A 15,928-nucleotide genomic window follows, 5' to 3' on the forward strand; every position below is an offset into this window, starting at 1 on the left:
TCTCCAGCTACTTCTTCAAGGGGGAGGCCATGAGCCCAAACCTTGGGGGCTTCAGCATGCAAAGAAAGCAAGGAGTGGGTCACTGAACATGCTCAGAGCCTCACAATAACCAGTTATCCTTTGCAAGCCAAGCGCTCTGTGTTCCTCAAGACCAGCTCTGGCATACAGAAGCTTGCTTATTTATTTATTTATTATTCGCATCTCTATTACTGCCCATCTCCTCCCAAAAGTGGGAGGTGGGCGGTAATAAACTCCCCCCAAGTTCGTAGCTGTCCTGATCTGGTACGGTGTTTGATTCTCAGAAGCCATCATTAAGATGGAAGAGGACAGGAAGGGAAGCTCCCTCCCACTCTGAAAGGACTTTCTCATGGGAAACTTGGAAAGTTAACCAAAAGGGTAGCAAACACCTGCAGCTGTTCATCTGAAAGGCCAGGAGGTTCAGGGTGGATCTTGGCTGTGATCCTGTGCTGTTTTCCAAAGAGAAAGGAGCTGCATGTCTATTTACCTAGGAGGTGCCTGGAGTCAGGCTGCCCACGGGACCAGGGAGTGTCAGCAGCAGGACACTGCCCACCCCCAGAAGCCAGGGAAGTGAAACTGACTGAGCGAGGTTATCTTGGCCACTCAGGTGTCATAGGGACTGGTGGGAGAAACCAAACTGGGCAGGCTGGATTGGTCCTGACAACCTCAGCTGCTTTCTTGCTGTCAGAGGTGGGACCAGGATCATGAGGGAACTTCACAACAGATGGACATCCCAACACCCTCCAGCTTTTGCCTGGCATATGGCCATGGGAGGACCTTCTAGCTTGTGGGGAAAAACTGAACCTCTTTAGATCCCCCACTTGCCACCCTGCAGGCCCAGAAGATCACCATCTGGGGCAATAAAGAGGAGATTCCCCCCCATTTTAAGAGGGATGTCTGAAGAATTACAGTGTGGACCACACAGGGTGACTCTTGCTGATCTGCAGTCCCACCCCACCAGCAAGGAAATCTTCCAGGCACAGAATCCTGGGGGTGGTGCCCCTACCTCCAGCACCTACTGTACCTGCACAAGGCAGGCCACCAGATGCTGCGCCTTTCCAGAGCAAAGAAAAGGACACCCCCACTTACCGTGCCCAGAGGCCAGTGGGTGGAAAGACTTTCTGCATGAAGGGGGTCTGGTAGCCATACAGGCAAATGAGGTGGCCCCCGGCAAAGACGTCAACCATGACGCACAAAGTGTTGAAGGCCAGGTGGCTAATGGAGAAATGGCAGGCCCACCAGGTGCTGAGGCCCACAAACAGCAGGTAGTAGACACTGGAGAAGGCGGAGGGCAAGGTGATCCCTGGGATGTGGAGAAGAAGAATCAGGGTTACTGGTGTTTAGAGGCTCCTTGGCATAACGGGCCTCTGCCATGGAAGAGGTCATGAAGATTGGAACCTTTCATTTTAAGGCAAGAAATAAGAGCAAACATCAACAGAACAGAATAGATTCAGCTCAGGGTTGAACCGTTGAGTTGAAGGGTTGAAGAGTAAATATATCATCCTGATCCAGCTGCCATTATCTTCTTCGTAGTTCTCTAAGGTTTTGGGTGGCTGAGGCCTTCAGAGCTCCACCAGCTCTGACAGACTGGCACAGGCACGTCACTCTCTCCCTGCTTCTCTCCTACGGCCAATCCAAACCTTATATTCACAAGAGGAATTTGGAGCCACAAAAACAGAGTCAACCCCTAGTTGAACTCCAAACTCATGTCAGGAGGAGTCTGGGAAACTCTTTTAAGGACCAACGTCAGAGCTGCCAGAACAGTGATTCAGCTCCACGTTCCAGATGGGCCAAAAGCAAAGCTTGGGAGCTGCCAGCTCCCTTTGTTCCTGCAGTCCTGATGAGCAATCCTTTCCAGGGCCTGAACGTTCATGAGGCCATAGCACATTTCCATGGTCACAGGCTCCAGTTCCACATCCCCAGAGACCCCCCCACCCCCAGCCTGAGACCTTGCAGCTGGCCTGGAGAACAGCTCCATCATTCCCAGCCAGATGGATGAGAGATCACCGGGCATCAAGTTGGAAGCAGCAGCAGTAGGTGCTTCTGGAGCATCCCAGAAGTAGAATTGTCCTTTCTGATACAGCACTGGTCTTCTCTCTACAACCGGAGAGCTCAGGTCTCCCTTAGTTCTAGTTAATTAAAAGTTAATTAACTTTCAGTTAAAAGCTAATTTACTTTTAACCCCAGTTAATTAGATGTTTCCTGTTTGTTTCCTATTGAACTGGGATGGGAAGGGTTAGCAATGAGCTCCTCCTTCGTTGCCAGGGCTCGATAAAAAAAAAAGTAAGTTGTAAACGGGAAGCTTCTAATTAACAAGGTAAGAGAGCTGGGCTGAGTCCTTCCATATGGGAAAAGGTATTGCCGGTCAATATTCTTGTAGGTAACGTATTGGGCAGAACTTCTGTTCTCACTCCACTTCTAGCTCTAACCAGGAAGCCCTAAAAGGTTCCAAGTAGGGAGCTTCTTTGGAAATGCATAACAGAGGAATCCCCTTTCCACTAATTCCTTGACACCTACCTGCCAGTGCAAGTAGCACAAGAGCCAAGATTTTTCCAACCACCATCAAGAACCCGTGAGCCGTTACCCGGAGCCGAGCGGCCAACTGCGCCCGCTGCCTCAGAGAGTCCGGGGCCAGAACATCAGCTCCTCCTTGGGGCTTTGACTGGCCCTCATCTATGGCCGCTTCTTCCTGAAGAAAAGGGAAAAGCCACAAGGGGTCACCCACTGCCTACAAGACACCCAGACGCCCTTTCGCGAGAGACCCCCAGGACCCTCAAGCTCTCAACGGGGGAAGAAACCAGTTTGCCACGTCCCGGGAGCAGCTCAAGGTAGCCTGGCAGAGTTCTGGAAAGGCTGATCGAGTCTCTGAGAAATCCAATGCATTGTGGAGGAAGGGCCAAAGCTCTAACTAAGTTCTTAAAAAGGAAAAGAAACGGCAATAAAAGCCTGTGCAAAGTAAGTAAATCTGCTTTTTTTTTTTGGGATAATACTTCTTGGGTTCTGAAAATGAGGAGTAGCTGATGTCCTGCTGGCTCCATGATTTTGCCAAGCGCTGAGTGACTTTCTTCCAAACTGAAACGTGGGAGCTGAGAACTCCTTGCTTTTCAAAATATTAAAACATGCACACACAAACACACATATCCTAAACGCTGACGCCGAGGGATCCAACCCCCTTTGAATACCTCTCGTATGATTGAAGACTTTGCATGTAATAGCTGCTTCTCTCCCTAGACCGGTGTTTCTCAACTTTGGCCACTTTAAGATAAGTGGACTTCAACTCCCAGAATTTCCCAGCCAGCTGTGCCCACAGGGATTTCTGATGTTCGCATGACAGCAAACGGATATTCGGCCTTCCCCAGGGAACTGTGACACCCTCTCTGGTGGCTGCTAGGGAATGCAGAAAGGCCTGGGATGCCCTTCCTGATGCCCATTTTCTGTGGTTCAACTGCCCAACGACCCCTCGGCTTAAGGAGGGCGAGATTCAGCAGCTAACAGCACAAGCCGACGCGCATCTGCTCAGAATAAGACCTACTGAGTGGGTCGGCGTTGGGGGGGGCTCCAAGTGGAATAAAATAAAATAATCAAATACTGAATCTAAAGGGGAAGGGTCTACATCTGGGTGCAAGCTTTGCACTCCGAGCCACAGAAAGGAAGTACCCTCCTCTCCCGTTAATTACAGGCACCCTTTGTTTTTTAAAAAGGTTTTAAAGTTTCATTAGTGGGGGCATGATTTAAAAAAAAAGGAATAAAGCCACTGTAAAAAATCAAAGCCGCTGGCACTGAAGGCACCAGGCCCCCTCCTGGTATCTGTGGTTTATAGATCAAGGCATTGCCAGTTTAAGCTGCGGGCCAATCCAGATGGTTTGACAGTCCAAGAGGGAGGGGGGACAGAGAGAGAGAGAGAGGCCCAACTGGTGCTCTCTGATGGACAAGGGCCCCCTTCCCTCCCCCTGACCAGCACCTGGCCTTGTTTATCTCTCACAGGTTCTTTGGAAAGTTCATCCCGCAAAGACCAGCTTGTTTTGCTTGGCTGCCTGGCTCGTGTTCCCAACTCCAGTGTGATTTTTCCAGGGGGGGGGGGTTGCCCAGCAAAGCTATGTGGCTCTGCCCCCTCAACCCCCAGCTCTGAGGCCAGCCCACTGTGCCAAACATGTCCAAAGCAGAGAACTCCACTCTTTCTGGAGGAATGAGCACTATGGACTGGGCACTCCCTGCCAGCAAGGGAGAAGATTGAGGAGAGAGGTGGGCGGAGGGAAGGAATCCTGCAGACAAAAGGCTGGGATGAAGGCATTTCCCTTCCATGCATGGGCAGAATCTTGGTGGGAATGCACTCTGCTGATGCTCAGAGATGTATTCCTCTCAGAACTACTGCCCTTACTTCAGAAAATCAGCCCTTAGGTTTTCTTCCAAGCTGACTTTCCTATCAACTTTGGGCTCCAAAGCTGGCCTTGCTTCTGCTGGTTCTGTCCCAGGTCCCAAACCCTGGAGGCGCTTTGCATTGCAAGCCAGCAGGCTCCCCTTCCAGGCAAAACATGGAGGATGAAATTGGGGGCTGGCAAGGCCAGTCCATGTCGGGGTATCCCGGGAGGATTGTCACCCTTGGTTGATTTGCGCGCAGCCTTTCTGGCTCCTGTCACACCAAGCATTAGCAAGAACTGACGCCCGGGAGGGAGTGAATTATCTTGTGCCCTCACAGCAAGACACAAAGATAGAAGAGGAGACAACATCCTGGTTGGCTGCGCTGGGCAGCACCAGTGGCCATTCACGGACAGCTCTGGTGCATGTGCACATTGGTGGGTGGACCAACCCTTGCTGGTCATAGTAAGTATGATCTACCCTGCAGTCTTGGCAGGACCCTTGGGACAATGGCGTCTGGTTTCCAGCCTCTCCCCATCGAATGACAGCATTGCTTCCAAGCCCACCTCCTGGCACCCCTCCTAAAATTGTCCCGGATCCTGCACAGGTTTGGGAGCCCCTCTCCTGCTCCCTCCCCTCCCCTGAAACCAGACCAAAGTCTGTGACTTCTCCAGCTGCCCCATTCATTGTACTTCTCCACATTCACCCGTAGGCTTCCTGAAGCAGAGTGGGAATATTCCTGCAGCTCCCAACGTGTGCCATGTGGGAATCGGTGCCAGCAGACAGGAAGCTCCTACACTCAGCTAACCAGTTGCTCTTCCGTGGTCTTGCCCAGCCCTGCACAACGTGGTCTTTGTCAAGCCCTGGTGTTTGTTGGGCATCTCCATGACAATCTGGGAATGGTCAAAGTCACTCACCCCGTTGGACAGACCTGGGAAAGCTGTTGGGGAGGCTGCTGAGCCACGGCTTAAGCACCAAAATGGGGATCTCTCTCCCCTCCAGGGCTCTGTAACTGTGGGAGATGGGGAGGAAAGGGAATTTGGGGTGCGAGGAGGTGGCACAAGGCGCCTTCAGCCACATGGCAATTCCAAAAAGACTCTGCAGGCATAGAAGTGGGGTGAGCAACTGGTACTGCCCTCCTGCCCAATGAAGTATTCAGCAACTTTCCCAATGGACAGCTGCAGACAAGGTGTTCAACGCTATCCTTTGTGCAACAGCCAGGATCAGCCAGAAACCTGAAAGAGGCTGGGGGTGGGGGTGGGGGGGCAGGAAGAACCAAGGCTCTGCCGTCACAGGCCCCGCAGGCAGACATTCCCAGTTTCTGCACCACGTATTTCTGCATTTTAGAAAAATCAGATTCTGGGTGGCAGGACTTGCTCCTAATGGTTTGTAGCTGTGTGTTCTTCCTAATGGTTTCGAGCTGCGTTGCTCCTTGACGCTGTTCTTTACACCGTCGATCCTGTTTTATTGCAAGCTGCTTTACAGGCAGTGGAGAGGATTTGGGGGAAGAGGGGAAAAAGGTGGAGATTTTAAGCATGGATTCTAAGACGTGGCTCAGTTCCACTCAGGCAGAGCTGAAGATGGGCAGGTGCAGCGAGAAGCCATCAAAAACCAAGGATGCATTTTCCCCAGCTGGGGCTCACCTGGATAGCTTGGATGATGGCTCTGCCCCTGCTCCCAGCCAATATGTCAAGGTGGCTGGGGATGATGAGAGTTGCAGTCCAACAGGTTGGGACGAGCCTGGGCTGGGGAAAGCTGCTTCAGCCAACAGAGAGGAAAGCCCGGAGAGTAGAGGGCCAGCGGATCCCGGCTCTGACCTCTCCCCGCGCCAAGCTCACCTGTTCAGACGCCTTGCTCCAGGGGATGGTGCCTCTTGCTGGCTGCAAACGGCTGCAGACGCCAAGGCAGATGGCCGAGACCAGCAGGATCCCCACGTCGGGGGCTACCAAGCGCATCGAATTGGGGATGTCGTTTAGGTCCAGCCTGGAGTGGGGAGAGAGAGAGGGCATGGCGTCTTCAAACCGCGTCATCTGTAGGCCTATGCCTGACAGCACCAAAGCAAGCCAAGGATGAAGCTGAGGGCAAGGTCTGTTCCCAGCTGCCCAAGGGGAGATGATCGAAAGTGTGAGCATAACGTGGAACTCCAGAATCCCCCTCCCTGAAAATGCTGTGGCCGCCTTTGAAAAAGCAGCCCCCCCTCTTTTCCCTCTGCTCTTACCTTGTGACCCCGATGTGCTGAGAGAGTGTTTCCCACGTGCTGCCTGGGAAGTCAAGGGAAAAAAATAAAATGGAATCAGCCACCGGCTCTGACCTCGAGCGGAATTCTGAGCAAGGCCATTCAACTGGCAACAAATGAATTGAGGCATTGAGGACCCAGTTTCTGTCACCCTTAGGCAAGACGAACCAGATCCAGCCTCTGGGCTGCTTCCCTTGAAGAGAAAAGATCCTTTCTCTGGGGATCCAAAACTTTCCACGTCTCTTTCTTACAGAGCTCAGAGTAGAGGATTTCTGAATAACAGCAGAGCAGTTACCAGCAAGTCCATGGAGTCCCTAATGGGCTGAAAGCCATCTCAGATGTTCCTTTTGAAATCAGAGGGGCAGACTGTATTTCCAAATCTATTGGTAGGCCTGTTTTTTTCCCCACTTTTAATCAGTTTACAGTAGATCTCTCTTTCTTATGATCTTTTCACTTAGGCTCTTTATCCTAAAACTCTGCTCTGTGACTATGCCAGATGCAGCTCTTTCCACAGAGTGTCTGGCTGAGGACCACAGGCTGAACTCGGGAGTCACCATTGTCTATTTCTCCCACCCCAAGGACCTCTGGCTCTGGCTGATGGAATTCTGCATCGACTGAAACAAGGTGGAGCAACTTAGGAAGGTCTTCAGTAAAATGAAACTGAATTGCCCCCCGCCCCCCGTAGGAACAGGGCCCACCGGTGGTTGCTAGACCTGTAGCTTCTGCTACATTTGTGCGGGGGCGAAAGGACTCAGAGCAAGTAAACAACCAACTCACTTCCAGACATGGTAATGTGGAGCTACGGGTTAAGCTCCACTGGTTGGGGGGTGGGGGACAGGTTATATAGATCCCCTGCAGATATGGGTGAAAGAATCTGTTCCAGGTATGGAGGGTTGCAGGCAAAACAGTGGGGAAGATCATGACATTTCTCATCACCAAGAAACCAACATTATGTTTCAGGAATATTTTGAATCTTAAAAAAAACAACATGTTTAATTCACAACTTTTAGCTGGGACAAAGGAAGCCCCATTTCCTGAAGAGTAGAAATGCCAAGCAAACTTCAGACAGGCGGTCTGCATGAGGAAGATCAGGAGGAAACAACAGTGGCATTTCTCTGATTCTAGGGTGTGAAGTGAGAAAGGAAGCTCCCGCCCAGCAGATCCCAAGGCAAGGAGAGATCTCCAGGAACAAGCAAGACCAGATCCCAGACCTTCCACCAGAGCAGTGCCTGTGCTCACAGTCCAGTTTCTCAAGCCTCTGCTGCAGAGCTGCTTGTAAATATTTATATACCCAAAGGTCAACACCAATCTGAAGCCTGGTAGGGGTCGGCCATTCCCTTTGACAGGATTAAACACAAGCTTGACAGCTGCACGAGGGCAAAACACCCTCATCTTTTGGCGAGCAGCTGGAGAACAGACTAGGTGGAGGGAAAGAATTAATGATTGGGGTTTTAAATGAATTTTGGTATGGAAGGAGATCAGTAAGTGGGGAGGATTAAGCCTCCCCCTCCTGGCCCTCCATTCACTGCTTGATATCCTGTCAAGCACTGCACCCCATTGCATTATTCCACATTTTCCCCATTATTTTGTCCTGCTCCTCATCTCTCTCTAAAACAAGAGTCTGAAAAACAGGAAGGGACAGGGTACTCACAGTTGCTCCCCAGGAGCTGGTCCAAGCTGGGCACAGTGTAAAGGCATATTTGGAAGATCAAATGAGCAAGAAGGAAAACAATGCTGGTTCCCAAGACAGCGCGGAGGAGTCGTCCAGTGTGACCTGCAGGATGGAAAATGGAGCCATTGTGTGGCACCGTCAAGCCACTCATCCCTTGATACTGCATGGTAGTCTTATAAAGGGCTGGACACAGTGGACAGTGATCCCCCTACTGCAGATGTAGCTGAGGTTAAGAGGGGGTAAAAGTGGCTTGGTTAAGATCCCCCAGCGTGCTCACCACAGAGACAAGTTCTGAACTGGACCAGCCTGACAAAAATGCAACCACTTTCACCACAGCTGGGACAGCCAACTTCTCAGCCCCTTGCCAAAACATTACTCCAAACGGCTCACGCCCACAAAGCAGCAATGCGTGGAAAGCTCCAAAGTACCTCTAGTTGTTGATGAACTACGTGTTCCATCGTCCCTGACTCTTGGCCATGCTCACAAGAGCTGGAGTCCATCAACAGAGGGCTTTCTCTGCCGTGGTCCCCGCCACGTGGAACACCATCCTGCCAGAGGTGAGGCAGGCCCCCCCTTCTCCCGGCCCTCCAGAAAGGGGTGAAGACCTGGCTCTGCCGTCTCGCGTGGGGTGGGACGGGGGGGTAATCAATCCTGGGGGGGGGGTTAGTGCCTTGAAGACGCCCCCGTGAATTACATGAATTTAATTAAGAACTTTTTAACATCCCCATCTTGATTTTATATTTATATTTATATTGTTATTTAAGAATATTGTTTTTATTGTATTTTAACCTGTATTCATTTTAGTTTTACTGTAAACCGCCCAGAGTCACTCTCAAGTGAGACGGGCGGCAACGAAATTTGAAATCTAAATAAATAAGTAAATAAGTAAATACCCTGGACCCCAAGCCCTTCTCCTTTGTTGAGACTTGAAGAACTGCAGCTACTTCAGTCAAGGGCTGGTGAGAACTCTGGGATTGTAGTTAGCAACAGCTGAACCTCCTAACCATGCTGACTGTAGGGACAAATCCCCAAGGGGAGTGTGTGGGTGTGTACACGCAACGACCTACCTACTGAAGATATCATGATGCCATCTGACCAAGTGGGCACTAATCTGTGTAAGTGGATGCCATGAAGCATCTTTGGCTTTCAGGATGCTGCAAGATGACCAACACAATGAGGTCCTTCTCCTTGAAGCTTCCATGGGCCCCACCATGGGCCCCATCAAGTTGAATTCAACAAAGAGCGCCCTTACAGTTAACTAGGAGCGCAGAGACACTCTAGGAAGCGGCAAGGGGGAAGACTGGCACCCCATGGCAGAGGCCTGGCATACACAGGGCCAGGGGGACCCCTGCAGGATCTAGCCCCCTGGGGCCTCCTCGCTTTGGCATGGATGCCCCTTATGGAGAACCTTGGCTGGTTGGTCTCCTGTCCTGCTCTGGCTGCTCACCTTGCAGCCCACGAGTGGGAAATTCCACCCGCTCGGTGCTTCCAGCAGGCGTGGCTCAGGCCCTGGTCCTCCTCGCAGCCCACTCATAAATTTAGGACACTGCCTGCAGGTGAGGGAGGGGAGGGGAGGGGAAAAGGAGAGCTCACCTCTTCCTCCCCAGCCTGTAAAAAGGAAAAAAAGACTCCCCCCAGAGGGGATCTTTGGAAGAGAGGCATGGAGCAGCCCTTTCAAAGCTCCTCACATTTTTTTTTTAACCCCAAGTTTCGTGTTGTTGGGACAGAGACTGACATGGCACAAGAAGTCATGGAATATTTAAGCGGGCCGAGCCATTATCGGAGTTCCCAGCTCTGACCTGGCTTGCAGATGCTGGAGTGAGCAAGGGCCCAGTTCTGGGGTGGGGGGGGGCGTGGCACAGGAAGGAGAAGGGGGCTGATAAATGAAGGCTTCTCTGCACCTGGGCAGAGGATGCCTTTCTGTTTTCTGGGTCCCTTCCCTTCCCAGCCAGGAAATTCATCAGCCTTCCCCGCAAATTGATAGTCTTCAGTCCAACCGAGATGGGGCTTGCAGGATTCCCATAGGAATTTCAGAGGTTGCAATCCTCAAGGCTCTGGATGGCGAAGCACCTGGTTGGGGATGCTGGGACTAGTCCATGTAGAAAGAGGCCCTGCCAAGCCACCCGCCCATCTCAGCTGACGGTGCCAGACCTTCAGGTGGGGATCACGGGGTCCACAGGGCAGTCTCCTGGGGAATCCTGCCCCAGCCCGGACATGCAAGAGGCCCTCTTTATCTTGATGCCATCATCCAGAGCTCCACATCGGGCTTAGCCCTTGACCCAACAGACTCAAAGTACAGGGTCCAGCCCAACCAAGGATTACAAAATCCATCCTGCAACCTGACTCCAGACACTCATAGCCTGCTCTGCCCAGCCCAGACAGTCTCAAAGTGGAAGCATTTTTCACATCCTGCAGACCCAGCACAAAAACATCGCCTCCCTTGAACGAACAGATAAGACCATCAGGTCCGGCTCACCGAAGCTCTTTGTTGTAACAGTCTGTCCTGACCCAAGGCCTTCAAAATGTATGTGATTACAGCTCCCACCCTCCCCAGCCAGCATGGCCAATGGAGACAGCAGTCCAACATCTCTGGAAGGTTCCAGAATGGGACGGGCAAGTCGCACCCCCTAGGCTGGGTCATAATTTCTACTTTCCCCATAATTCCTGCTAACCAATTTGTTATTTCCTCCTTGGCTCCACATCTCTGGGCCAAGAAGAAAGGCCGCTTCCCCAAGCCCCTTCCTGCCCCCACACCTCCTCCTTCCTTCCAGGTATTGAGCTGACAACAACTTACCCAACCTCCAGGTTAATTATTTGGATTAATTATTCCTTCTTGGCTGTGCTCAACCATCCCACAGCCACACAGCTATGAAAGTGGGGGAGATAAAGCTGATTTATAATTTAAACTAACAACTCCCCCACCTCCAAGAAGAGACAGCTTGACCGGAAAAGGCAGGAGAGAAAACAAGGAAGAACCTCATTCAGCTTCAGCCCCCGTACATATTCCTAAATATATTTGGGGGGGGGGGGAAGAGAGGGAGGAGAGGGCTATAATGACGTTCTCTACAACTGAAAGAAGGCTGATGCTGCGGTGGCCCCAGGATGGGAAAGAGAGCCACATTGTGCTGAAAAATACATAAGACTGGATCGCCAAGTCCTGCAGCAGCCAGGGACTGATCGCAAGCACCGGGCAAGCTGCTAGGTCTTGCCCTTGGTAATTCCAGTCGGAATGCAGGCCAACCTTGAGGCCGCTGCCACCTCAGTGCGTTGGCAAGCAGAGCCACTTCCAAGCGACCAAGTGAGGCCGCTTTCAAAATCTTGGTTCTCTCGTTGGCTTCCAAGGCGCAGATAACATCCGAGTCAGGGGGAATAGCAATTTTTGTGAACTTCCTTGCAAAGCTGAATAAAGGGATGGGACAATTCAGGACTCCAGGATGGCACTTCAGAGACTTCCCAAATCAGTGAAAAGCATTTCAAACCTCTTGGCAGCAAAGTCTCAGCAATCGGAAGAGCAAAATGACTGTACAAAATTTGAAAAGCACCACGGAATGCATTCACTGGATTTACGAAGTTTGGCTTCACAAACGGGCTTCACATAATGTGGTCTGTTTTGGTTCCATCTGCCAGCAAATCTAACCAAGTCTGATTTCACCATTAGACATGGTTAGCATGCTCAGTGCCAACTCTAAAAGTATTCTCTGTCTTAACTTACCTCACTGAACATTTTCAAAAAGTAATGAAACAGAAAAACATAAAAAGTTAAAGTGCAAATAGTTTTAGCTATGTTCTTTTTTATATTCTTACTTACAGAGATTATTTTACATTCAATTGTTAAAAAGCCAAGATGGGAAAAAGCTTTAAAAGTGTGGGCAAAATGCTGCCTTGGAATCGTTGAAACCAGACCAGAAGAAACGACATGAGCTAATCTTATTTACGGCCAGATGCTTTGTATCCCAGAACGTAGATTATCTCAGGCAGGTTTTAAGTGACCACGGCCCTAAAATGTCTTTTAAGTGCAGAGGCACCAGTTTTTGGTAGATCACATGGTTGGCTATAAAGCTGAAGTTACACAACATGGGCTTTTTTGATGTTTTGTGACAGCGGAATCAACTGGAGCTGAACCAACAACTCGGCTGAACTAAAAGCCAATCCGTGGAACAATTTGCAGCAACTTCTCCCTTGGATACAGCTTGGAAACTGCTGGTGTTGTTTGCCCCAACCCTTGAGCAGATCTCCATCCATCTTGCCTGCCAGTTTCGTGGAAGAAAATATTTGTTCAAGAGGCCTGTTTTTCCTTTCCACATGATGGTTGATTAAACATGAGCTGGAAGAAGCTTGCTGCACCCTGGGAGGGCTCCCAACTATCGTCTGCAACCAAGACCTCCCCGTGGCACAACGGCCTGCAGGCACTGGTAAATTTGCCTGCTTGTGTGAATGCACACATGCACCACCTGCCCTCCTGGTCTTCTGAAATGTGCTTTTGAAAAGCAAAGTTGGGAAGGTGCCAGCCAATCTGCTGGCCAAGAAAAACTCTTTTTTCATGCTGAGGCACTTCCCCACCAGCAGATGCGCACACAAGCCGTCAGAGTTGACACCCGCAAAACAGCAGAAAGTTCCATGGAGAAAATGGAACAAGGAGGAAGAATCCGGGTTTCTTCCTCCTGGAAAAGACTGGTGTGATGCAGAAACACTGTCTGCGCTGGTGCCAAGCTCTATCTGTGTTCCTTATAACTCTATTTATGCCCGAAGCATTTCAGGCAGCGATCATGATCTGCAGCAACCCCCAAGTTAGGCAGGAAGCAGTTCTGCTTGGCAAAACAGTCCCTCGGTGCAAAAGGGGATGCAAAGGTTCAAGGGTTGTCCTGCAAATTAGGACAGCTGGGTGGTGGCTGGGTGAGGCTCTCTCTCCAGCTTTGACCATCTCCTGGGACTTCTGGGGGCTCCACAAACCAGTTGTCCCTTTGCTCTGCAAAGGTTTTTTTTCTGTCTTCTTCCCTTTTGCAGGAAGAAGAAAGTGAGCAAATCCAGAAGAGAAAGAACATGGTAGAGAGAAAAGCCCTTACACGGCAATTGTTTTGAGGCTAAAACAGAGAAAGCCACCTTGAGCTCCTGAAGAAAGGGGGGGGTATCAACCTAACAGTGAGCAGATGATCATCATCATCACCACCAACATCTCATGAAGGGGGTTGAGTGAAGAACCTTCTGTTTGCTTTGCATAAGTCCAGTGTTTCTCAACCTTGGCCGCTTTAAGATGCGTGGACTTCACGCATCTTAAAGCGGCCAAGGTTGAGAAACACTACATTAGTCGTAGAGCTCTCCTGTGCTGTAAGCAGGTATGGGACTTATTATGGCTGGCTGCAGTGGGCAAACTGCTCCAGCCCATAATACAAGCATGCCTGGGCAGGGCAGGGCCTTCCCAACAGGAAGCACTAATTCCAACTCCCACCGGAAACCGGAGATGTTGTGGCCCTTTGCCAGAGCACAGCCAGAGAGTGGCCACAGTGAGGGGACGTCACCTACAGGCCTCTGGGACTGGCTTCAGGAAGGAAACCGGCTCCAGCCTGGGGTAGGGGCAGACCCAAGGGCAAGAGAAAACCAGGGCAGGAGGCCCGCGGGGGGGGGGGGGACGGACAGACTTGTTCTGTGCTCCCATCAGCAACGGGCTAAGGAAGAGCAGGACGTGGGCATCCAGCAGCTTCTTTCTCCATCTCCATTATCTAGGCTTTTCTCCAGGCAGCCTCTGGAGGGAGAAACACATGCACAGTTGGGAAGGTCGCATCCTTCCAGGGTGCAGATCCACCTTCTTCTTTTGCTAGGTGGCTTGTTGGCCCTGCGTGGTAGTCCAGACAAGAAGCACCACCAGGAGAACTAGCGCTGTCTTTATTGTACGGTGACGTGAACAGGATCTTGCACGACTGAAAGCATTTCTCCCCTCCTCTCCTTTAACTCTCCAGAAAACTAAGGAGGGTCCCTTCCGAAAGGCTTCCCATGCCCTCCTTCCTTCGGTGGGTTGAGATACCTTTTGCACGACCGTTGTCCAATCTGCGCTCTTCCTCCTGTCTCCCAAGGTTATTCCCACAAACCATTATATGGCTTGAAAAGGGGACAAACTAGGAATCCACAATCTACAGCCATGGTGACCCCCCCGTGCAGAGAGACTATAGCCCCCCAGTACAGTCCAGGGGTCAAGCCCTTGTCCTGCTCCTGGACCTCCCCATGACGCCTGGTCATCATGCTCTTTGGGCCTCCTCTTGGGGTCTCCTCTCCTAGGCCCCCTTCTAACAAGCGCTAACCCTGGGCCCACTGCAGGAGAAAGATGCTCCAGGGGACAGGCAGAGCAGAGCAGAGAGTGTTGCGTACGACTGATGCTCCAACTCACCTCAAAAGCTCTGCACCGAACTATAGAAGCACACCTCCAGAAGAAGTGCAGATCTGTGCCCTTCCTCAGCCTCCTCCTGGTAATCAGTGTTTGAGTTCCCATGACTTGCTTAACCCAGGTTAACAAAAGCCAAGTGCCGGGTTCACATAACATGCCATGCCATAGCAAGTAGACCCCATCACTTTTAACGCGATGGCCTGTGTTTGTACAATATACCAACGAGATAGTTTGCTTCCCACAGTAGGTTGAACCACAAGCTCTCCAAAGTGTCTTAGCCTAGGCGAATGTTCCACATGGACCCAAGCAGGGCATGACTCTGATTGCCATTCTGCCCTCTCCTCAACACAGTCCTTGCACAGCTGACCCTCTGTAGAGCAGTGTTTCTCAACCTCAGCAAGTTGAAGATGGGTGGACTTCAACTCCCAGAATTCCTCAGCCAGCACGGCGAGTTGAAGTCCACCCATCTTAAACTTGCTGAGGTTGAGAAACACTGCTCTAGAGTTAACCTAGAAGAAGAAGGGCAGTTACGTAAACACCAGCTTAGCCCTGAAAGAGAGGAAGGAGTGAGAAAGAAACTCAAGATTGCCCTGACTTGATTCTATTGGGTATAAGAGTGGGCGGAGGAAATCTCTTTCACGCTTCCAAGATTGTTATTCAACCCTGCAACAGTAAAGGGGAATTCCAGCAATCCTTGTAGGCTCCATTTCCTGACCTGGCCTCCCTCAAAGAGCTGACAGCAATCTTGAAAGCCTGCCAGAGATCCTTCCCCTACCCCCACACCAAAGAAAACCACTTCTTTATTTATTTCCTACTTTTTCCAAATTTAAACTAGAACATACGTTTGGTTGAGTTTTCTGAACCACAGAGCCAAAATGAAACATGCAAAAACGTAAGGAGCAGGAGAAAGAGGAAAGAACATCATAATCATTTGCAGAATTATTCTAGTGATGAACAAGAAAGTTAACATGTTCCGAATGCACAAAGTGGGGAATTCAGCATCCTTGTTTCTACCCAGAAGAAAGAAGCTGGAAGAATGCAGATTCCTTACCTTTAATAGTTTCTTCTGTCGGGCCCAGGAACCACGGCAAGAGCAGGAGGTAGACAAGGTACGCAAGAGAGAGGCCGTTGAACCGGAAGAGGCACGCTGCAGAGTCAAAAGAGAGGGAGATACGATCAGCACAGATCAGGCTGGATCACCCAGGATTTCTCAGGGATCTGGGCTTCTCTCCCATAAGGGGGTTCTGGAAATACAGGAAACTAACAGGAG

The 15,928-nt window shown here is 50.8% G+C and overlaps 1 protein-coding gene across 1 annotated transcript in view; it reads right to left on the reverse strand.

Moving 5' to 3' along the window:
• The window catches only part of PIEZO1 (piezo type mechanosensitive ion channel component 1 (Er blood group)), a 362,810-nt gene that overhangs the window by 324,176 nt on the left and 22,706 nt on the right, over positions 1-15,928 (reverse strand). Inside the window, 6 exon segments of the mRNA XM_063313055.1 lie at positions 1,108-1,321; positions 2,536-2,707; positions 6,213-6,357; positions 6,593-6,635; positions 8,262-8,384; positions 15,710-15,805. Coding sequence (XP_063169125.1) covers positions 1,108-1,321; positions 2,536-2,707; positions 6,213-6,357; positions 6,593-6,635; positions 8,262-8,384; positions 15,710-15,805 — 793 coding nt within the window.

Source organism: Candoia aspera, chromosome 11, assembly GCF_035149785.1.
Source record: "Candoia aspera isolate rCanAsp1 chromosome 11, rCanAsp1.hap2, whole genome shotgun sequence".
Lineage (NCBI taxonomy): Eukaryota > Metazoa > Chordata > Lepidosauria > Squamata > Boidae > Candoia > Candoia aspera.